Source organism: Bicyclus anynana, chromosome 5, assembly GCF_947172395.1.
Source record: "Bicyclus anynana chromosome 5, ilBicAnyn1.1, whole genome shotgun sequence".
Taxonomy (NCBI): Eukaryota; Metazoa; Arthropoda; class Insecta; order Lepidoptera; family Nymphalidae; genus Bicyclus; species Bicyclus anynana.
In genome coordinates, this window is record NC_069087.1 from 9,266,045 (window position 1) to 9,290,791 (window position 24,747).

At 35.2% G+C, this 24,747-nt stretch overlaps 1 protein-coding gene across 2 annotated transcripts in view; it reads right to left on the bottom strand.

Annotated features, from left to right (window-relative positions):
• LOC112051980 (CKLF-like MARVEL transmembrane domain-containing protein 4) overlaps positions 1-24,747 on the bottom strand; it is a 51,309-nt gene that overhangs the window by 18,707 nt on the left and 7,855 nt on the right. For both annotated transcript variants that reach the window (XM_052881466.1, XM_024090854.2), the window contains exon 2: positions 925-1,083. In XM_052881466.1, coding sequence (XP_052737426.1) covers positions 925-1,083 — 159 coding nt within the window. The remainder of the gene's footprint in view (positions 1-924; positions 1,084-24,747) is intronic.

Below are 24,747 nucleotides of genomic sequence, written 5' to 3' on the forward strand. Positions count from 1 at the left end.
TAGGTTTATGCATAATTAACCGGCGTTTTTTCAACAAATTGTATTTAACATAATATTTAAAATCTTTTTACAAAAAATTTTAACCGACGTCAAAGATGCATTAATCTATAAAATTATTTGGCACCGTCTTCAAACCGATTAATAGAAAGGACATTTTTCGCTATTTAGATGATGGAATCACCTCTGAAGTCGGTTAAATTTTTTTGGAAAACAATTTAGTGTGGCCTAGCATACTCCCAGTGACCGTAAACGCCACCGAATGGGAAAATTCGTTAACTTTTTTCAGTTACTTTGATTTTAACACAAAATTACTGAACTAATTTTCGTGAAAATGAAATGGGTCCAATCTGGAAGCCTACTCTTTCAAGCATTTTCTTTCTTTCAACAGAAGAGGTTGCTTTTATACAAATATAATAAATAAAACGCTTCTTTTCACTGATGAAAAATGCGCTTGGAAAAATTCTTGGTAATTAAGCCTCAACCTATTAGTCTGCTTCTTTGTACGATTAATGTACGATTAAGACCATTATATCTTATTATTTGTACTGGTAATATGGGTATGAACTTATTATTATCTACTAATTAATATAGGTATCTCCCAATCTGCAAAATGAAAACGTCATATCCTCATATAATCTTATCCAAAGAAAGATACTGAGAAATGTTCTTACATTAAGCTAAGCTAAGCCTGAAGCAAGATAATATGTACATAGACATACAATATACATATTTTAAAATATATATTATAACTCAAGAACGGCTGGACCGATTGGCTGAAAATTGGTCGAGGTGTAACTTAGAACCAGGAGGCGGACATAGGATATGTAGGGTAAAGGTAGAGTAGGGGTAGGATTTCACGCAGACGAAGTCACGGCCGTCCGCTAGTATTAAATATATTTTTAAAATATTTCTTGTAATACTTACAGAGAGTACCCAGTTAATAGGTAGCTTGAGCGCTTCCCTGATGCTGAGGAAGTAGACGAAACTCCACAAGAGGGTCGTGATGAAGGCCGTAACTGCTACGAAGACAAACCACGTTGATGCCCATGGTGTTCCTAACGCCATACACAATATGCCTAACACCTGAAAAGAAAGAGAAAAATATATGAAATATAAAAACATGTACAATGGAATTTAAAGTTTAACATTATGAAAATTCCCCTATATAAATTAGCTAGAATTAGTATTTCCGAATTTTGTCAGAAATTATTGTCAGCACTATAGAAAAACGTCTATATATTTTCGGATTGGCTTATCGGAACATTATCGTAGCTATGAATAATGTTGATAACATCAGCTTTCAAGCCAAAAACACCATCACAGTAGGTCCATTTACTTAAAATCTGTACGATTCCACAGCCAGGCAAGTTACCCCTTTTTAAGTCGGGGGTTAAAAACGAATCGAGCGACTCGGAATCTTTTCTTGAAAGACCCTTGTATTTTTTTTGTTAAAGAAGTTCCAGAAAGTGGACTAGGCTCATGTGCCCCAAACATACAATATCGGATTCTAGTCTGGTTCTTTATTTTAATGGTTTTTTCTTTTTTTGTTTTTTCAAAAAATTATAGGCCTTAGTTTAAAAGTTGGTTAGGTAGACATATCCCCTGCCCCGAAAATCACGCTAAGTAGTAAGTAGTCATGATCATAAACACAGTATTCCTGACAGAGAAATACATACAGCGTATACATATATATAACGTTTTACGTTACTCTGAGATATTATCCCTGTCTGAAAAGTAAGCCAAGTTTCCACCATTAGGTGGAAACTTGGCTTACTTTTGACACTTTTTAAAGATTAACTATTCTAAACAGATGACGCGAGCAAACAACATTTATTTTATGTTAGGTACTTACTGATATGAAAGTGATAATGGTGATAATACATGACTCGTTGAGGTATATTTTTAGGTGACTGCATTGTAGGCAGTGGCGTGCATAGGGTTTTTAACTAGGGTATGCATTATGTGAACAAATTGTATAAAATGGGCATTATTTCATTCAGGGTTCATTATGAGTCCTCAGGGTAGGCAGGGTATTCTTGGATCCATGGTGTGCACATCACTGATTTTAAGTAATTTTATGACAATATTTTAACATTACTTAGCAAATGTAAACTATGTGTGTAAAGTAATGGAAGACCTCAAGTGAATTGACACTGCCAGTGTTAGATGTCCAACATGAAGTCAAAATTGATTTATTCCAAGTAAGCTTAGTGTTTCAATGGTTTTACGAGTAAATTAAGTACCTGGAGTCTAGAACTCTAGACATTCACTTCATAGTCTAGACTGAACCCGAAACCCGAACCAGCCCAGCTCTTCGCGTCTACTTTTAATTAATTAACTAATTACTTAAATACCATGCTACTTTTACCTTGGGGATTCTTAAATAAACGCCACTCTCGTTAAACCTACACACATGTAACCTAGTAGTTAGGTAAGTACATGTAGGTAGATACAACGGATTTGTACTAACTAATCTATACTAAAATGTATTACAAAGCAGATGAGTAGGTAGATATATTTTTGTTCAAACGCGTTAATCTCCAAAACTACGCTTACTTCAAAGGAGGGGAGGGGGGCGATAATATCTGTTTCACACTCGTTGACTGTTCGACACGTCTTTTCACTAAAATATATACTAAGTATAGGTATCTACGAGTAGGTAGGTGTTTGTATAAATTAAACGATGATTTTATTATTTATCACGTTCAGCCAAAACAATGTAATAATGCAAGCCAATTAACTACTTACATAATAGGTATTTTGTTTAAATATAATGGTGTACTAAAAAGTCTATATTATATGAGTAACAGCGTGGTGTAATCCATGTAACCCCACTAAAAAGAGGGACATCTGGCCTGTAGGGTGGTCCTTGGTACCCTAAACTATTTTTTGTATTTGTCAGGTCAGAAAAATAATAGGATAGATAACTAATTAACTAATAGCTATACTAAACTGAACTGAAAACTAAATTCGGATATAATATGTAAATTGCATATCAAATAAGTACTAATAATATTTTTATACATTCACTTATTATCTGTTATGGTACCTCAATATCTTCAAAGCATTGTATTCTGACCTTGTTCACAAATACAATAGAAACAAACATGTGAACGTACCTACAACACAAGAATCTTAAACCAATAAGAAACCAGTTATTGCAGTCTATTTTCTATATAGTTAATAGGTGTTTAACAGAAATAACTAGCGGTAATATCTTGGTACCACTAGGGCAACGGTGTCCGTCGAAGCCTTCCTTCCCCCCACCGTAGCACACACGAACCGGTTTCATATCACCGCCCGCCGATACCACAACAGAACTACACCGCTGTTGCAATAAATACACAGGTGCTTTTTGTAAAAATACTCCTACAACTTTTTACAATAGCAATTATTTTTACACACCAGTGTTACAATCTGTCTTGTAAAACCCACATACTATTTGCAAGCACTTTTCAAAAGTCAAATGTAGTAGTTGTAGGTACCAAGAGTTGGGTTAAAACCGCCGCGGTTTTGGTAACAAATAGATTAAAATTATAAAATTAACTTAGCGTCAATCAGTAAAAAAGAACGAAAAAGTGTCATTTAGTAAATAAATATGTAAGTAGGCGACTGTTCAATTAACACAACTGTTCTTGATAAGCTGTAGATAGACAACTTCCACAATTAAAATAGTATTCAAAGTCAAGGCAAGGCATTCCTAAAATAGCAAAATCTCGGAAAATTTATGATATAGATTTATAACATAAATAAAAGATGAGATCAATCGAACTAGTGAGTATCATATATTTCAATTAGGCTCATAACAAGCACTTTTGAAACTTCATGTCATGGTGGTCAGTAAAGTCGGAAACTTAAATTTAAGTTACTAGGGTTCCAAATGCGCCTTGGTCCAAGAAGAGCCCACAACAAACTCAGCCAATGGTTTATTTTGAAAAACATACAACGGCTTTTTCTCTATGTCTGTCTATTCATGCTAATATCCAGAACTAGTTTATTCTGCCGAAACTGCGCGGGCGTCCGCTAGTTATGGGATGAGAGGTAAATTTACAAAACGAAACCGGTTGTCCAAAACGATTCCACAATCTACGTGGTACGGCGGCGATACAAATGGGGACAAAAATCGATGTCACGTGTGACGCGCCGTCTGTTTGGTGAAAGTGGCTTACCTACGCCGTCATGAATACGCATGGGACGAATGCCATACGACTTGCTATCAATGGGATTGCGAACCGACGCTTTTACACGTTAAAGTCTCGCTCTAAATAACAATACGTGGCCGGATTTCCGATTCCAGCTGCATGTGGCATATTGATAAGGTTCATGGGCTCGACCGCTTTTGTGGGGATCTGATTTTTATTGTGGACTAGGATTTTAGTAACGAACCTAATTATCAATCGAATCTGTCGTTTCCATACATTTTTTTTAATTTTCAAAGCGTTTGTAGAAAGAGAATTGACGTGCCACATGGCTACAGGCTCAGGCCGACGTTTGATTATTAAAGATCGTGATATTCATTATCAACATTGTGAACCGATGGACGTCAATCTCCTAAACATAGGCCTCGTGAATGGACTTTCAAAGAGGGTCGACCAACACTACGCTTTCTTTTCACTTTCCAGAAACCCCAAAGTCCAACGGCGCTTCGAATTTAGATTAGATAGTATAGGTAATTTAGACATGACCTTTCCAGTATAATATAGGTAATTACCAGTTGTTTTACTATGTCGTTTGTACATACGAGTACAAAGAAAGTATACTATAATTCTTGTTTCTTTAGATGAGCTTCAGTTAGCTAACGTTAGGTTAACAAGGTTTATACTTATAATGGTAAAAGTCAAGGCCAAAATGAAAGCAGTTCATGGCCAACTGACATTACAATGGAAGGACGAGGCGCCAACAGAGGCCTTTTAAATAAACAAAGCTATAGATAGATAAGAATTTTGAGAATTTATCGAAATCATAAAGCAATAAAAAATTGCACCGTAAGAAATTCTTTCAAGAAGTTTAAAAGTTGCAATATATTGAAAGAGCTTAGTTTAAAATTTAAATAGAGTTAGCCCGTTAACGTTTACTAAAATAGATAAAATTCCCAAATAAAGTGACAATGTTACTGAGGTACTATTGGACATAATAAAAGGTATACGAATGAACAATGAAAAGTTTACCCTTGACACAGGTGGATGTCAGTTCTAATCAACTAAAGAAATCGATAAAATAACACATTTTAATGTTTTAACACTATATTAAATACAATAGTTCAAGGTTATTATAGGTAACTAGGTATAAAGTCATAACTGTTCTAAGCACAGCCGTCAGAAGCTATTCGTAGACTTATAACGCACGCAACCTTCAATTTAACTCAGCATTTGAATATTCAAAGGAATATCGACCTGCGACGGAAGAACGAGTAACGAGTAGAGAGCCTGGTAGAATAATCTAGTATTTAATTGGCCTACAACTGTACACCATAAAATATAGAACACGCTAACGCTGACGGACAAAAGGTTATGTCTCCGTAGCAATGTTTACAAGAACGAAGAAAATCTAAAGAATCGGTATTGATTTTGCCGTTCTCTTAATATAGACGATTTTGACGACCTCCGTGGCGCAGTGGTATGCGCGGTGGATTTACAAGACGGAGGTCCTGGGTTCGATCCCCGGCTGGGCAGATTGAGATTTTCTTAATTTGTCCAGGTCTGGCTGGTGGGAGGCTTCGGCCGTGGCTAGTTACCACCCTACCGGCAAAGACGTACCGCCAAGCGATTTAGCGTTCCGGTACAATGCCGTGTAGAAACCGGAAGGGGTGTGGATTTTCATCCTCCTCCTAACAAGTTAGCCCGCTTCCATCTTAGACTGCATCATCACTTACCATCAGGTGAGATTGTAGTCAAGGGCTAACTTGTAAAGAATAAAAAAAAAAAAAAAAAAAAAAAGAAATATTATTGTTCCTATGAATATTTGCATATTCATAGCTAGTTATTTCGACTTCTATATTTGAACAATAGCTAGGTAATGTAATACTCAATAGTAAAAACTATGATATGAGGTCTTTCAGACCCTTATTTTCTATACCATTAGTTCCTTTAGGTAGAAACCCCAACGGGCAAGGGTTATGGGTAAGTGCAGAACCTGTCAGAGTCGAGTCCGAGTCATTTAAGAACGTGATAGACGGTAAACTCTTTAAGAGCATCTCCTGTGAGATTCGGACCTCGACTTATCTTCGGATCGATACCTCCAAGATGATCTCTTAGGATATGTAGGTACAATGTACATTGTACCTACTGTCTATAATCAAGAATTCTTTGATACTTTTAGAAATCTGTACAGAAGAGTTTGTTTGATTGAACGCGCTTATCTCAGGAACTACAAATCCGATTTGAAAAATTTTTTCAGTGTTCAATAGCCCATTTATCGAGGAAGAATATTTTATTCTTACGGGAACGGGAACCACGCGGGTGAAATCGCGCAGCGTCAGCTAGTTAATTTTAATAGAAAAACAAACAAGACATGAGGTTTTTGATGCAATACCCTAAAATTTATATCAGTGAAACTATAAATTACTACCGTATTTTGAGGTCATTGGTAATTACTAGCCACGGTGAATTAATTCTACTTTCGACAGATTTCTCATCATTATCTCAACGGATTGAAATATTTGTTATGCTAATTACAGTGACGAAAAAGATAAGGATAACTACGGATAACTTAGCTGTCTGTTTACTATTATTCGATAGTTCAAACAAGTATTTTGTTAAAATAAGACTAACTATTAGGCGAATTATCTTAAAATTAAAATATCAATTTTATCATAATTCGCCTCATTTTTTTACTGCTTTCTGTGATTATTTCAGTTCCGCTTAAAAAGAAATTTTCTTTTTTTATTGTAAGTGATAATACAAACCAAGATGGAAGCGGGCTAACTTGTTAGGCGTAAGATAAAATCCACACCCATTTCGGTTTCTACACATCATACCGGAACGCTAAATCGCTTGGAGTACTTTGCCGGTAGGGTGATAACTAGCCACGGCCGAAAGCCTCCCACCAACCTACACCCAGGACCTCTGTTTTGTAAATCCAACGCGCATACTGCGGAGGCCGTCAAAACGCCGACAAAAAAGAATTTCACGCGAACCATTATCCGAATGTTTACTAGTGTGAAATAGTCGTTAATTTTTTTATAGCAATGCAATGAAACATATCGTAAATACGGCCGCTAAACGTGAAGTGAAGGCGTAAAGTGAAAATGTTGTGAGGTAACATTTGGGTCAGTGGGCACGCGGGCCGACGCACCCAAAACACGTCGAATGATCAGCAACCATACTTCCGTATGTAACTACTGTACTATCGGGGCGTGCGTGTCAAACACAGATTATATCATTGATGATGTTAATCATTGATCATTGATGTTGTACTTGTAGATATCCGTATAAACATTGAAATTACACGCAACTATAGAACCAAATAGGTTATGTTTCTTTTTTTAATTCTTTACAAATTAGCCCTTGACTACAATCTCATCTGACGGTAAATGATGATGCAATCTAAGATGGAAGCGGGCTAGCTTGTTAGGAGGAGGATGAAAATCCACACCCCTTTTCGGTTTCTACACGACATCGTACCGGAACGCTAAATCGCTTGGCGGTACGTCTTTGCCGGGTGGTAACTAGCCATGGCCGAAGCCTCCTACCAGCCAAAAATGTTTATCTACTTTGCTACAGTAACAGGCCACATCGTCAGTGCCGTGAACTTCATAGGTAAAATTTTACAAACACATGCAAAACAGCCTACCTATTAGATATTAATTTAGCAATGTTCATTTAAAATCTGTTATTTCACTATGGAAGTACAGAGGTAGTTTATTTACTACTCTTTTAAGAAGGTTCCAAACTAGCATGTATTGATGTCATTTTAGAAACTGAAATTAACGACTTTTATTATATTCTAGTCTGAGAAACTCTAGTAAGTCTACAAATCTGTATTGATGTGAAGGAGCTTTCAATTTGTTGTTTTATTTTTATTCTTTACAAGTTAGCCCAACCACTATACAACAATTTCACCTGATGGTACGTGATAATGAAATCTAAGACGGAAGCGGAACTTGTTAGGAGGAGGATGTAAATCCACACTCCCTTCGGTTTCTAAACGACATCGTACCGGAACGCTTTTGTTTACTTATAGTGCCTTACCCTAGTTAATGTCCTTATGCACGCCACTGCATCGCATCACAATCACAATCACATATAACAGAGCAGGAGGGCTATTCAGTAACGATGTTTTGTATAACTCACAACTGTGAGTTTCGAATTCACCGCTATCTTTCTCATTCTATAGTATCGTGTTAAACAGAGAGAGATAGAGGTGAATTCGAAACTCGCATTTGCGAGTTATAAAAATATCGTTACAAAATAGCCTAGCAACACGCCTTTCAATAGTATGCTGCTCAGTGCCTACAACTCGAGGCATGGTGTTAAACCTCATGTGCCTGTAATTACTAATTACATGCAATGCAGCAATGCTGCTGAGCGGCGAAAATTACCATAGCAGTAGTACTTTCCCGAACAAGTGCAGTCACAAAGAACTCTACAACTACACTACTAACATTTATCGCTAGTAACGTAATAGAAGTACAACAATTTCTACGTTTCACCTGGCTTTACAAAACTTGCATCGTAAACCCTTATGTATTTTTTAATAAATAAGTATGGTACAAATTATTCATAGATACTATTAGGAGTGATACAGCGTCTCTTAAAACGCAGATAATACTTGACGATATGTAATTACATCTTTGTCTAGAGCTTGGCTTGGTAACATATTAACATGTGTATCAAATTACACAGGTAGAATTATCATAATGTTCAAACTATGGATTGAAATTGAATTGTAGCCTTGTAAAAATTTCAACAAAAACAATCAATAGTTTCTGCAAATAGCAACAAACATCAACACAAACTTTCGCTTGTAAATAATTAAAATAATCTATAAAATTGTACACACGTGTCCATAGTGATATTTACTAGAAAATAAATGAGGTTATGACACGCTGGTAGACACAGAACATAAAGAAAAAGCTTTAGCAATATGAAAACAGTTACTATGGCGTCTGCTAATAGGGATTTTCATGTCACGGCCGTCTCGTGCAATCACTATGCGCATCCCGTTACCATGCGCTTCACTTCTTCCGCAAGTTCAGTAGGTACATACTCGAATGCATTAATACTTAACTCATAGATACATTTCGCCTAGTGATCAAAATATATCTATACTAATATTATAAAGAGGTAAAGTTTGTAAGTTTGTAAGTTTGTCACATTTTTAAATGGGGTAATCTTCGGAACTACTGGTCCGATTTTAAAAATTCTTTCACCAGTAGAATGCTACATTATCGAGGAGTGCTATAGGCTATATTTTAATTTGGTGTCATATATATTAGCCGAGTTATCACAGTTTTTGTCATACAGGTCGGACTGAAAATCCTCTTAAACAGACTTATTAGGGTAGTGGTAGGGTGGGGGTAGAGGTAGGGTAGTGGTAGGGTAGAGGTACGGGTAGAATAGGGAAGTGGTAGGGTAGGGGTAGGATAGGCGTGAGATAGGGGTATGGGTGGGATAGGGGTAGGAAAGGGATAGGGTACGGGGAGGGTAGGTGTAGGATGGGGGTAGGGTGTAGGTATGGTAGGGGTAGGGTAGGAGTAGGTTTGGGGCATGGTAGGGTGGGGGTAGGGGTAAGGTAGGGTAAGGTAGGGGTAGGGTAGATGTAGGGGTTGGGGTAGGGTAGGGTAGGGGTAGGGTAGGGTAGGGTAGGGGTAGTAGTAAAGTTGACATCGAAATTTACGCGGACGAAGTCGCGGGCGTCCGCTAGTATGTATATATATTGATTAGAGACACTCCTTACTACCCCTCAATAGATAGTAAATTCAAAATATTTAGAAACTAGCTGACGCCGTTCCCGTTCCCGTAGGAATACGGGGATAATATATAGCCTATAGCCTTCCTCCGTAAATGGGCTATCTAACACTGAACGAATTTTTCAAATGGGACCAGTAGTTCCTGAGATTAGCGCGTTCAAACAAACAAACAAACTCTTCAGCTTTATAATATTAGTATAGATAAAAGATTTATATTATGATTTTTTTATTTTTAGGCTTAGGTAGGTACTACGAGTATATAAGTACTGTCTTACTTTGGCACATTTTTGATACTTTGAATCATTGTCGTCAAGAAAATTAGGAATTAAAAATTTCATAAACATCATCATTAACAATGAATTCTTAGTTATTATCATCACAACTCCGTTAAGATGAAGATGATAAAAAATTCTTTAACCAATGGAAAGCTACAGTATCAGTGGGTAACATAGGCTATATTTAAGCCTGTATTCCCTCAGGAACGGGATCTACGTGGTACTACGTACGCTGATTTCTAATAAATTATTAGATTTAATCGACTTATGAATATGTGTAAATAACATTATAACCCACCCAACAGGAAAAGTGACTAAATAGATTTAAATATAGTCGTATGTACACTGTTGCGCTATAGGCTGTCGCTACACATTGATACCTAGATATCTCAATAGCAAATTGGATCTAAAGTGCCAATTTGTGGTCGTTTAGGCCGCACGCGTGCAAAAATGACGCAATACAATATAGTAACCGAAATATTTCTTAAACTCATAATACGACCTCCGCAATGCCTCCTACTTGAATTTGATTCGCCCACATAATTTCCCATATGAAATTTTTTGATAAGTACCGATTTATTTAACACTTTTTATTACCATAAAACGTCGCAAACGACGCAGGCGGTTCAAACTGCTTCGCATGAAATATTAAAGTCGTAATACGTTTTGTGGATTTTCGTTGTTAACCTTTATTTTGGTACGTGAACTGGTTCATTTATTTTCATCACAAAACATTAATGTTCTGTGATTTATATTGTTACAATCACACTTAGTTGGTGTTATGTTTACAAAAAACGTTCATTTTGATGAGTTGAATGAATAATTCAAGAGTGAACGAATATAAATCAATTTGAGTATACTGTGAAAAAGTAATGTGTGCCAGTAGTATTTCAGCAGTATACATATTAGGTATTTCTTTTTAACCAGGAAAGGAAAGCAGGCAGTAAACGCGTATATTAGGCAATAACTTGCTACATTAGGTATAAACTAGGTGCGTCTTTACTTATAACCTCTACAAGTAGGTTAAGTAAGTATAACTTCGTTCAGGGTATATTTAAAGAACAATGTATAGATTGTGTGAAAAACTCGTTGATAAGCATGAGAAACGTGTCTCGGTGTCAAGTGCGAGTGCGACACGGGCGCATAACGGTGTCCTATCTGTTTACATTTCTGAATTAAACGGATTTACGAGTAGTCTATGCTTACTTGAGGAAATTTCTTTATGCGCAACAGAGTCAATAATTTGTCATCATCACGATCATTCATCATTAACCGATGCCGATGGACGTCCACTGCTGCCTCGGACGGCCTCTTGCATGGACTTCCAAACAAAACGGTCTCGAGCATCCAGCGGCTCCCTGCAAGCCGATTGATGTCCTCGGTCCACCAAATGGAAGGTCGACCAACACTGCGCTTTCCGATGCGGGGTCGCCATTCTAGCACCTTAGGACCGGAAAAATCCAGCCCTGCGAATAACCAACCCGCATGCCCAGAGTGGTCATTTATGGGCAGGGCAATACCTTTAGTATGAATTACAACATTATCATCAATAACCTATATTTGGCTAATTATGATAATTCATGATACCCAGTAATCGTACAGACAGTTTCATTCATTCAATTCAACAAATTCAACAAATCTTTTTATCCTGGTGTGACTGTTTTATTGTTCCGGCTAATTTTACCTAGAAAGTTTTATGAATTCACAAGCTAAGCTTGATGCAGTTTAAAATATTGATGAAGAGCGATTTGATCTGAAAATCTTAAATAAGTAATCACGCGGAGAAACTCACAGGCATCTGTCTGTCTATATAAATGTTGATTTAAATACAATACCTATTTAGGTAGAGCCAACGTTATCGAGCCAAATTATACTTCAGCATGAAGTATCTATACTAATATTATAAAGCTGAAGAGTTTGTTTGCTTGAATGCGCTAATCTCAGGAACTACTGGTCCGACTTGAAAAATTCTTTTAGTGTGAGATAGCCCATTTATCGAGGAAGGCTATATGCTATACATTATCCCCGTATTTCTACGGGGGAACGGGAACCACGCGGGTCAAACCGCGCGGCGTCAGTTAATACAACATATTAGGTATTTAAAAGATTAAATTATCAGACATACCTTTATCATGATAAATCTATTACCTACACTTTCAATTAAATCCCAATGTAGCATGAGCTTTCTTTTTCGTTCTCAATTCCTACAACAAAATAGCGTGATTTAAACACATAAGTATCGTTTATTAGAAAATATTTTTAGTTTCTGCTATCGAAATAAAATATAGCTCGGCCGGACCTACTTGTAAATGCTATTTAGAAAACAATAGGAGGTAGGTATATTATATAATAATTATGTACATCGTACATGTACTTATTACTTACATTGTTTGTACCTACGTTGCCATAATATTATGTTCCATCTATTGTTTAATTTCGTATGATACCGATCTCGTTTTGAATAAGTATGATTTTATAACATTTTATTTATTAAACATAAAAAATATACATGTACAATTTATTTACATACTTACTTAGTGTAGAGTTGAATTTGAAATGCTATGGTGTGATGTATTTAGTATGTGGTGGTCATAGTCATTCTCCTTAGAGATTCCTCTTTAAACGTTAATGTATTAATACCTAGTAATACTAATACAAGCCTACTTTCAGTTTGACTTACCAAGTTTGGAAAAGTTTTTGAAATAGAGAACCAGTGTTGTACCTACTCGTATATTAAAAGAGTTGGTTACCGAGGAAAAAATATATTTATAGATATGATAAGATAAAAATTCAGTTTGTCTTAGTACAGTAGGCAAAAATTTTATACTATTAGATATGTCACTAGCGCGTCGAAACTGTGACGCACAAAAGTGGTTAATTGTCCTAATTTCATTTAGTCGTATATTAAAATGATAGTTATTCCAACAAATAATATCTAAAAATATGTCTACAATGTCGTGTTAGGGAAGTGTAAAAACATAAATATATAATGTAAGTGAACACAGAGTTGTGCATGTGTGCGCTGTGTGATGTAGCTAAACAGTAAACACGAATCACTTTTAGCGGTGATTTTGTAGGCTTGTAACATATCTAGCATTAAATATCTATGGCACCTTCTTGCACACGCCCATACCTGCCCATACACTGTAAATGGAAATTGGGAGATATATACAGCTGGTTTAGGCGCGTAGGCTTATGGTATGCTATAGTTGTTTGAATCACTCACGTCATTTCCTGCAATAAAAAGGTTGGATGCTTAGCCGTGTACCCACAATCCACATTCTTTGTTTTAAAATATATACTAATATTATAAAGCTGAAAAGTTTTTCTGTTTGTTTGATTGAACGCGCTAATCTGAGGAACTACTGGTCCGATTTGAAAAATTCTTTCAGTGTTAGATATCCCATTTATATTATCCCCATATTCCTACGGGAACGGGAACCACGCGGGTGAAACTGCGCGGCGTCAGATAGTCATAGATAAAGACATCTCCTGATAAATTCGATCGTTAATCGCGCCTGTCTTGCTTGTACTGCTTGAAAGTATTTTGATTTGATGTGAATTTACGTCAAAGTTTAGATTAATTTATGGAGAAAACGTGAACTAAAAACGCGAATTTTTAAGATACTTATTCCTATAATAACAGAGAATAATTTACATAACAAAATACATATTTTTCCTGCACCTAATTTCTTTATTAGTAACAATACAATTATATGGTATAATTCCTTGTACCGAGAATATTTAATTATGCATTAAGTAAGAATAGAATAAATTACTTCATAATGACGTGATAGATCCACGTAATTTATTATTCATGAGTCTGACGTCATTTGTAAAGATGTAGCAGATGTATTCAAATATGGTTACCTACATCTTAATAAATGGCAACAACTTAAATATTGTGGAAATCAGAGGTAAATATGATTATCTATGTAGAACACATAGACAAAACCGCGACTCTAAGATAACTTTTAATAAAATTACTCCAGATAATTCTTTGCTTTGTTTAATAGGATAAATAGGCTTCAATAAGCAGCGGTACTTGGGAGTTAAAAGGTCAGAGGTGAACTCTTGAACCTTTGTCATTAAAGTGTCTGTTTCTCTAGCTCTGTTCCTTTAATTAACTACATTTCCCAACGTCAGGACATCAATCAAGCATCATTCTTTATTTAAAACTGTTTTGTTCTATTCTAGAACTTACATTTTGTTTCATAACCCCTTATTCGCATGAGAGTTTTTTAACGGTAAAATATAGTATGAAGTTAAATGAAGGTCTATTTCCAACGCCCAAAATTGAAAATGCAACACTGCTCGAAAAAAGCGTTGTGTTTTAAAAACGCTGTCGTGAACATTAATATACTTGGGAATTCATTTGTTGTATTTGAACGCTTTTTAAAAAAACATTAATATTTTATGAAAGTTGGTTAATAAATATTATTTAAGTTAAGCTAACATCATCTTACCTACACATTAACAATCACAAAATTTCGATATAACGTTATGTATTAAATCATCATCAACGCAATTTTTAACGTCTCATCAATGGGTATTTTTAAAATAAGTTTGTCACCACGAAGCTCTTATGGCACGGCACTAGTACAGTAAACTGCAGTTACACAAATGTGCATACCTATAGGAACAGTATTTCCTCGTTGCTTCGATGACCTGTTTTCTCTCAAGTGTCGTCGAACTAGTAAAACAAAAATATAGGAAGAAGGCGCCTTTCAAAAATAACCCACTGTTGCTGGCAGCGGACAAATTTAAACGGTAGATAAAGCGAATAAAAAGAAGTGACATAATGTGATGATCATTCTTGTCCCTCGCCGTTCTAACTTTTGCGCGTAAGTTTCGTGATCTCTAAATTTATTGTGTACTCACATTAGCGTGCTCGATGCAGGAAATAATAAACAATTATCGTCCTTCGCTGTAATTTTATCTAAGCACCTATTCTGTTGCCAAGATTCAGTTTTATTTGATGCGAAAACAGTAAAGTCTTTACAGTGACCAGTAGTTTGAACATTAACGCATAGTAGTAGAGCTTTACCCGTAAGTACAGTAAAAGTCGTTGGCTTTACCTATGCTATTAGTTAAATCACTTAATGCAACCTTAGTTTACGGAATCACATCTATGAATAATTGATAGTACTTATATATAATATAAGTACTATCATATATATATTCATAGATATAGTGCGTGTTGCCAGTGATGACCTATGGTTCCGAGACTTGGTCGTTAACTATGGGCCTCATAAGAAGGCTCAGAGTCACACAGCGGGCGATGGAACGAGCTATGTTAGGAGTATCTCTGCGTGATCGAATCAGAAATGAGGAGATCCGCAGAAGAACCAAAGTCACCGACATAGCTCAACGAGTTGCGAAGCTGAAGTGGCAATGGGCGGGGCACATAGTTCGAAGAGCTGATGGACGTTGGGGTCCCAAAGTGCTGGAATGGCGACCCCGCACTAGTAAGCGCAGTGTTGGCCGACCCCCCACCAGGTGGACTGACGACATCAAGCGAGTCGCAGGGATTCGCTGTATGCAGATGGCTCAGTATCGTGATGTTTGGAAGTCCCTACAAAAGGCCTATGTCCTGCAGTGGACGTCCATCGGCTGATATGATGATGATGATGATATATAATATAAGTAAAGTTAAAAAACATATGTCGATCAATAATGTACTTTAAATGCATTCTGTTTTTGTTTTAAATGTAATTTCTTATTGTTAATTCCCATTATTATTGTTGTAATTACATTTTTTTTTCTTTCTTTCTTTTAGTTTCTTTTTTTATTTTTAGTGGTAGGTAGATTTAGTTTTTGTTTCTTTTTTTTTTAATGGTAAATTAAAAATTGTATCAAAATAAACGCATGTTGAGTTAGCCTGTAAGTGGGGTGTTCAATGTAGCATATTACTTTTTAATGCATGTTATGTTTAATTAGTCATAAGTTTTTTTGTATACAACGTTGGCTTTCGAATAAATAAATAATGATACCTATAAGTAAGAGATGTTGACGAAATGAGACATTCCATCTTCGTGCGTGGCCATTAGGTATAGAAATGGACGTAGTAACCTTCCCCGGCTAACGCCATACGATTGATATAAATTGAATGTGACACTTCAGCACAACGGACGAACTAAAGAAATATTCCATCAATTAGGATTGGGTTACATAAGCTTGTTAAACCGATTATGTACTTACAGATGTATAAGCTACCAGCTACCTTATAAGGACTTACCTCGTAATATTCTGTGGACATCACGTTCACGCTCATCATTGATTAAACTGACAACAAAATACCTACTTTGTTCACATACCTAACCGTAGTCATAATAAATAAGTAGATATCTTCTAACTGCAGTTGTAAATGAGATGCATTTCATCACGGATATAAGATGTAGCAGCGTTAGCTTAATTGCACTTTAATATTAATAAAAAATACTTTATCCAGTATTTAAAGAACTTAAAGCCAATCCACGATTCGAACCCACATAAGTAGATAAAAACCTTAACAAAGTATATAAAATACAGATAAGATATCTAAATGACGTATAATATTCAAACTTGAGGTTCGTCGTATCCAAAATGTTGTACTTGCACAAAAAGTTCGTAACATTTTTGTAAATATGCACAGTTTATTTAGTCATAACTCGTATGAATTATTGTCTTCAACAGACAGTAAACTGTGTCGCAAATACGCAACACAATAGGTGTACTGCGGTTACGTGAGTTACAACAGCGCAGTTTTCGTAACTTGTGAAAACAATACTATCTAACAACTTCATTCTGAATGAAATCATATAGACATTGATATACTGATACCATTGCCTGTATGTAAATCAGTGAGGCAAGGTTTGTATGTGAGTGACCGTAATAACCAGCAGGCTAATTCACTTTATTTGACGTATGCTAAATTGACATAAGTAGCTATACAAAATTTATATTCTATGTAACATATATATAACATACGGTAGGTAGATGACATTCCTCATTATTTATCATTCATTGTCAACCCATATGGCTCACTGTTGAGCACAAGTCTCCTCTCAGAATGATAGGGGTTAGGCTTTAGACCACCACGCAGGCCAAATACGGATTGGCAGATTTCACACACGTAGAGAATTACGCAAATTCACTTTTTAGAAATAAACTTTCATATTGTTACAAATTGTGAATTGATTTTGATTATAAATTCATCATCATCATTAGCCTAATTTAACGGGTCACTACAGTATCAGTGTTCCTTCCTTTTAGGAGATAGAATATACAGCGTAGACCTTCCAGTAGATTCTAACACTAGAGCTACTAAAAAGTTTAACTAGTGCTATTTTAACATGTTTTAAAAATAAGCGGCTGTAATCGTTAAACTATGCTTGTTACAGCTTTCTTTGAAGCGAAGGTAGGTATTCGTACCCTACTTACCCATAAAGACGCCTTATCGAAAGAATATGACATCATGCCTTGCGTTTGTGTAAGCAACAATGTTTTGGTAGGTACAAATCAAATACAAAAAAGTCGGAGTAGGGCGTTTTAAAATAGCTTTTGTTTAAAACATAACGTGGATCAACGTTACCTATTCCAAGGAAACGGTATTGCTTTGAATGTAGAAGATGACAGACCAAGTGCGTTTTTTTTCTTATAGTGTAAGTAATTGGTGTCTAAGATGTCTTCTATGATTTTACCAATAGATATACAGGATGCTTGGGAGTCCCCATAAATCTGGGGTTATATTCTTTAACAAAAATTTATTCAAAATGTTCAAGAAACATGTGTTCTAAAATGAATATTTTCGGAGTAAATAGATTTAAAAATGTATCCCATAATCACATCCTTAGAATTATGACGTATTTATATTTTAAAATCATTGACATCTTGTAATAAAAGGACGCACAATCAAGTAGAAAATTTCACTTAAAAACTGGTCAATTTTGCTTTGACAGTTTTAGAATTATTGGTAAAGAAAATTATACGTAAAGGCCTTTAAAATCAGGGTTCCCAACTTAGGGGTTTTCCCCCCAAATTTAGGGGGCAAATAAGTGAAATGGGATTTTTTTAAGGGTCTAAAATTTTTAGGGGTATTTTCAGGGATTTTTTTGACTCTTTAATATTTTTAAATTGATGATAATTTTAATATTTCTTTCTTGACCTAGCGACTTATAACGATATATAATACGTTAATCTACAACCACTCTGAGGCAACTGTAATATGTTGTCTGTATTAAATATAGACTTTTGAAACATATTACAGCATATTATTTCTAAATTATTATGCATTTATATTTTTAGGGGGACAATTCAATAATTAAGGCGATTTTAGGGGTTTTTAACACAAACTTTAGGGATAAATATTTTGGAGAGTTGGTAACACTGTTTAAAATATAGTCCAATATTCAATAAAATCCCTAATTCAGAGCAATTTCAACCCTAAGTATTGAGATTAAGGTTGAATTTGCAAATGCGACTACTTGAATTGAGTGCCAAGAAGTTGTGTTTGGCACTCAGTGAGTGGGGACATTTTTTAGTCGCTGATAGTGCATCCACTTTCAATAGGAGATCGATGTTTAAAATTTTGTTATCTAAAGGCGTGTGTTATTTGGATAATCGGTATTATTTGAATTACTTTTGTATGAATTTTTTTTTGTAGTTAACAAAATATTAGTTATGCAGTTCGGTTCCTATAAGTACGCAGTAATTAGTAATTACGAAGGTTCATTAATACCTTGAAGTTATGGGCAAATACTCCCGAGTAACCTGTGTATATACCTACCTACTGTTCATAAAATCAACAGCTAAAACTTTCTATACTAACACTAATAAATATGTAATAAGTATATACAATATTAGGTTACTATTCAATACATGGTAACGCACAAATGCGTTCAACGTAGATGGATATGAAAAGTAAGGTGAAATGATGAGAAAACAACAGGTTGTCGCGCCACGCCGTTGACGACATGGCCTGGCCAATACCGACCTAGGGTTGACACCTTGAAGAAAATTATATCAATTTGTTCTACAACTATCAAGTAAATAATTCAGTAGGTACCTTGACCGTGAATTCATATTTAATGAAAGCCTTTGGATATACGGTATAATCAATACGTTAGCGCGTGCCTAGACCCATCGCAACGTAAGAGCAAGCGATATTTTTGATTTTGCCGCTATTGGTCGACAATATGTCTCTCTCTCTCGTCATGATATAATACCGTCACAGTTTATTCACATACTAACTATTTTGACGCAGCTCTTATCGTAACATTAAATCGTTTGGCAGTACGTGCGTCTCTATCGATTGAACAGTAAATAGTCACTAGCAACGTTGTTAATATTATCTAGAAGGCATACATAGCTGCAATAGAGTGTAGAGACGTCTTTAAAATGTTAACTTTAAAAACCATTATTTATTATTTTAGTTATTTAATTTAACGTTTTTACAGATTATCCGCAACGATGTATTAACTTAAATGTCTTATAAAGTTTCTCAAATTATTTGGACATATTTGGCATTAATTTTGAATTAGGTATCATAATCTAAAGCTTCTTAATCCAAAAAGTATCTACAACTTAATATTTCCGTCATATCAAGTAAAATAGCTATACACATTATATTTTAATAATAATACTAATTACGTATTGTATGTGTATGATAATATACCTATTAAAACTTCAAAAATAAGAGATTCTGTTGTACCCGTACGTCGATATGTTTTTCGAAATCCTCACACAATTTGGCTCAGATTTTCGTTTTTAAATTCATTCTTCAAAAAATAACAATGACCTACTAAAATACTATGGCGTAGTACACGCGACAACCCTACTCGGCCTGCTGCGCCGGACCTATGTGTTAATGCCAGAACTACTTTCATTTCGACGACAGCTTTCACCCAACGCCGCTCTCATATTATAAAAGCTACAAGTGTGACTGCAAAATTTCTTCCTAAATCCTTTCATACTATTTTTGTCAACGATAATGTGCATTGTGCATTTGCAGAGGAGTAGCTAAATTCGGATCACTTAATGCAGTCATTTTGTAGGGACGTAACTTATCTATAATATAAATATCATTGACTTTTGTCCACCACCACATTAACGATATGACGAATATTAAACCAGCTAGTGTATTTCATTTATCACTTACTGATCATTATATATGCGTATTTAAAAGATATGACCTTTTTTAAAATTTGTATTTGCTGTTTGTAATTTAGTATTGAATAGACAGTACTAATCAAATTCGCAAATTGAAATGTTGGGGTTTTAAACAGGAAGAATTCCATTCTGATATCGTACCTATAGGTTGCTGCACAGGAAGACCATTCAAAATTGTAACAAGTCGAAATTGCAAGCAAAAACTACGATATTACCTACCTACTTAGAGAGAGACGAATATATCCGCAGTCTATTGTGTGACAGAGAGAAGAACTCCAAGCAGAGGAGCTCTGGACTTGTGATCAATTTGTGTAGGGTTAAGGAATTCTTTGACAATCGAGTAACTACTGCCTAGGTATATTTGATATACCTACTGCAATACGCTCACGTATACAGTGGCTTGCACTTCATAGATGCATAAATGCACTACCTACCCTAAGGATTACATTACGTACTTTTTAAGAAGGAATTTTCTATTTTGTACGTATATTGCATACCCTATTTAAAATTCGTTTGCACGCAACTGCTCGTATGTACGTAATATTAATATGTACCTAGGTATTAGTACCCATAACACATGCTTTGCTTACTTTGGGACTAGATAGTGATGTGTCTATTTACGAATTATACTCGTTTAATTAATATAATATGTATGTAGCATATTACGATCAATAGTATCAATAGATGCTCAAAGGACATCGAATACTTTTCTTTTGCACGAATTTTGTTTTTTCAGTAACGTAAATACGACCCAGCTACCTTACTTGAACAATGTTGAAATGAAATTTTATCAAAATATTTTGTCTATGCTTGATTGAATACAATCGAAGGCAGGTCAGCAGACCATGCGTCCGTTATTTTTTTATAGTCGTGATAATAGAAATAATTGCAGCTTACGTATCTAATCATTACTTTTTACCTAAAAGTAAATATGTTTTTACCTAAAAATATTGTTTTGTCTCTTATGATACTCACCTACTTAACATCCCATCCTGTTTACTTATTAAAAGTTATCAAGTGCCCTGATTCAGGCAAAAAGCCTTTTAATTATTACAGAAACTTCCAAAACATAACAGTAATAGGTAAATATGGCAAAAACTAAACAGTTTTGACAGTAACTTGATAACGACGTAATGAAAATATTATGCAGGAAATTCACATAAAATGAATCCAAAAAGCTATTATCACAATATGTGTCTCACTCTGGGTGTTATCTCTCTTTTTATACGAAAAAAAAAACTTGCCGTGATAAAGAAAGATAATAACGTCAAAATATAAGTAGCAGGTAGGTACGTACGTACTCTATATTTCGTATATTTTATGTTGTTCCATAAACATTAAATTTAATAATGATATTAAAAAAAATATCATGCATCAAGAAACTTTTGCATCTACGCTATGTTACATTTTTGATAGGATTATCCCCTTTGTAATTCACGTAATTTTTTTAAGCATACAGAACTACTACTTTACCAAAAGACCACAATTGAAGATGATTGACTGACAAACGTACAAACATCCATTTTCAGACAGGTTGTGTGATCAAATCCCGTGTGTGTGCTAATAAACTTAGATTAAAGGCAGTCAAAATAAAGCTACTTAACCTTTTTGAAGCTACGTATTTAAAAACGATGTCTATGGTATACAAAGTACGAGTAGGTTCAGCTCCAGCATTTTTCATGTTCTGTGGTTTATGGTACCTTCACCATAAAAACATTAGGAACACGAATTCTCGTACGGCCAAAGGTGGTCGCCCTTCCTACTGACCGATAGTGGTAGAGGTCGAACGTCCGTCACGTCAAGGACTTGACTTTTACACCACTGATGTAATCAGAATTCCATAACCCCGATATTACTCATCCTTCTTGTGAGTTGCCCTTTCGGTGCCTTGCATGACGACATCGACTTAAGGTTTTGGTAACAACTAAAAATAACTATAATATTACAGTAATATAAAAATATTATATAGATATTTTTTCCGATAGTTTTTACCTAAAACATTTATAGGGCAAGGTAGGGGTAAACTATTATATCCTACTAATATTTTAGACGCAAAAGTGTGTATGGATGTTTGGATGTATGTTTGGATGTTTGTTACTCTTTAACGCCGCAACTACTGAACCGATTTGGCTGAAATTTGGAATGGAAATAGATTTTACTCTGGATTGACATTTTTGATTTGATTTGACATTGGCTTTTTATCCCGAAAAAAATCCTTGGATTCACAAGATTTACGAAAACCTTATGATTTTGATGATAAGAGTGTTTGTTACTCTTTCACGCCTCGGCTACTGAACCGAATCGCCTGAAATTTGAAGTAAAGATAGATTATAGTCTGAATTAGAGACGAATATCTTAGCATTCCATGGATTCCAATGCGGGTGCCGGGCCCATCGCGTGGTAGAGAAAAACTCCGAGCAGAGTCCTGAACTTGTGTCTACAGGATGTAGGGTTAAGGAATTCCTTGACGATCGATAAACACTCCCCGTTCTCTGCTCGTGTTGTTCTCCTAAGTCTAGCCAAATTTGGTAAGATCCTATTAGAGCAGCTTTGAATACTCGTTCTAATATAGAACTAGCTGCACTTCTAGAGAGGCTACTTTATATCCCGAAAACATCCATGGACCCCAAGGGATTTGTGAATAAGTAAATTCCATGCGGACGAAGTCGCGGGCGATAAATATGTAAGTATATACTTTCGAAAAACGATTCTCCTCCTAATGTTAGTGTAATTATACAAATTTTTATCATTTTGCAACCTTTCCCAAATACGTAAATTGATGCTATGGTGGGCGTCTACAAGTGACTAAGGTGATGTCGTAGGTCAATGGTTTCCGACAATTATAACAGCACAACGAGACTAATTGACCGGTCAGTTTATAAGGTGAAAGGTAACTCTTGCATTCTCAGTTCAATGAGAATCAACTGCAGACAAAGTTTAGGGATTTCTCATATAAGCGAACATTGTGGTGAATTTACTTTTTTATGCAATTTAGGCTTGTTCTTGAGTAGGTACAATAGGGATGATGACAGTTTTTTAAATTGTATATAAATGAAGAGTATGCTAATAGTAAAGCAATTTTGTAAAAGTAACAGGGTATCTGCGATCATTACTTTCGGAGCTACAGGGATTTAAAGGGTCAGATTTGCCGCGCTGCCGCGGATCCTTGAAAAACGCCCCATACAAAATGGTACGAGCTAATGACGTCGTAGGCAATTAATGATCATTAGATTTGTATGGGCGTTTAAACAAAATTACTTATATCTTTGTTATTTCTGCGTTTATGTTTATAGTTTATATATTAAAAAATGTCACATTTAATGTAAGGAAGCTAAAACTGTATGAATTTTCATATAATTACGATAAAAGATTTTTAATAGATTTAAAATTTTATAATCTTACCTATTTTGCAAATATCCAGTCAATCTTTGCTTTTTATGTATAAATTAGTAAACATTGACCTTATTTACCCGAATTTATTATAAAAATCAATATATTCAAACCTAGTCATCATCCGCATTAACCATAAAATGTCTAAGTTGGAGCTTACGCGCTTACCTAGAAAATACATATTCACTCTTGCTTTGAAGATGTTTAAATTTTAGGTGTCAAAGAACACAAACTCCGGAAGGGCATTCCAAATTTTTGCTGTGCGAATTAGAAATGTGGATGTATATCGTTTTATCCGAGTTGCCTGGATATCAACAACGTAATTGCAGGACAAGTATTGTGTGCGGTATCTATTCTACGTTAGTACATATCTATGCCTGTATATATTTTTTGTCTTACTATTATTATTAACGTGAATGGATAGATGTTATCTTTTTACGCTAAAGTTGCAACTTTACGTAAATGTGGACGAAGCCGCGGACAGGTCGCTAGTACTGGCATATAAAATTAGTAAAGGTATCAAGGTATCGTAAAACCTGAAACGCGCTTGGCACAAATTCTCGGCAACTGACAAGTGTACCTTCCATAACCACAAAGTCTATCTACATCATTGATCATTGCCTAGGACAAAGTAGATTTAAATCATGAAACCTCTCTTAAATCTTTGTGTATTCAATAGGTATAATATTTTTTTGGTAAAAATATAAAAAGGACTTGGGTTAAAAACACGATTCCCCATTACAAATTCAATATTACTTTTCAAGTTAAAGAAAATGGGTTAGCAGGTAGATGACTAGTCGCCAATTAAATGATTTAACTGTCTACCTAGGTACAAGATAAACCTATAGTTTATAATAAGCATCACTTCGGAAACACTTACTCGTAACTATGTTTAATTTATCTCACAGATAATAACATAAGGAGTTAGAAGGTAGGCAATTAACCTAAAAACTATACATTATTTAAAATTATTTTAATTACTTATGTACTCAAAAACTGATTAATAATCGAGTATTGTTTTCC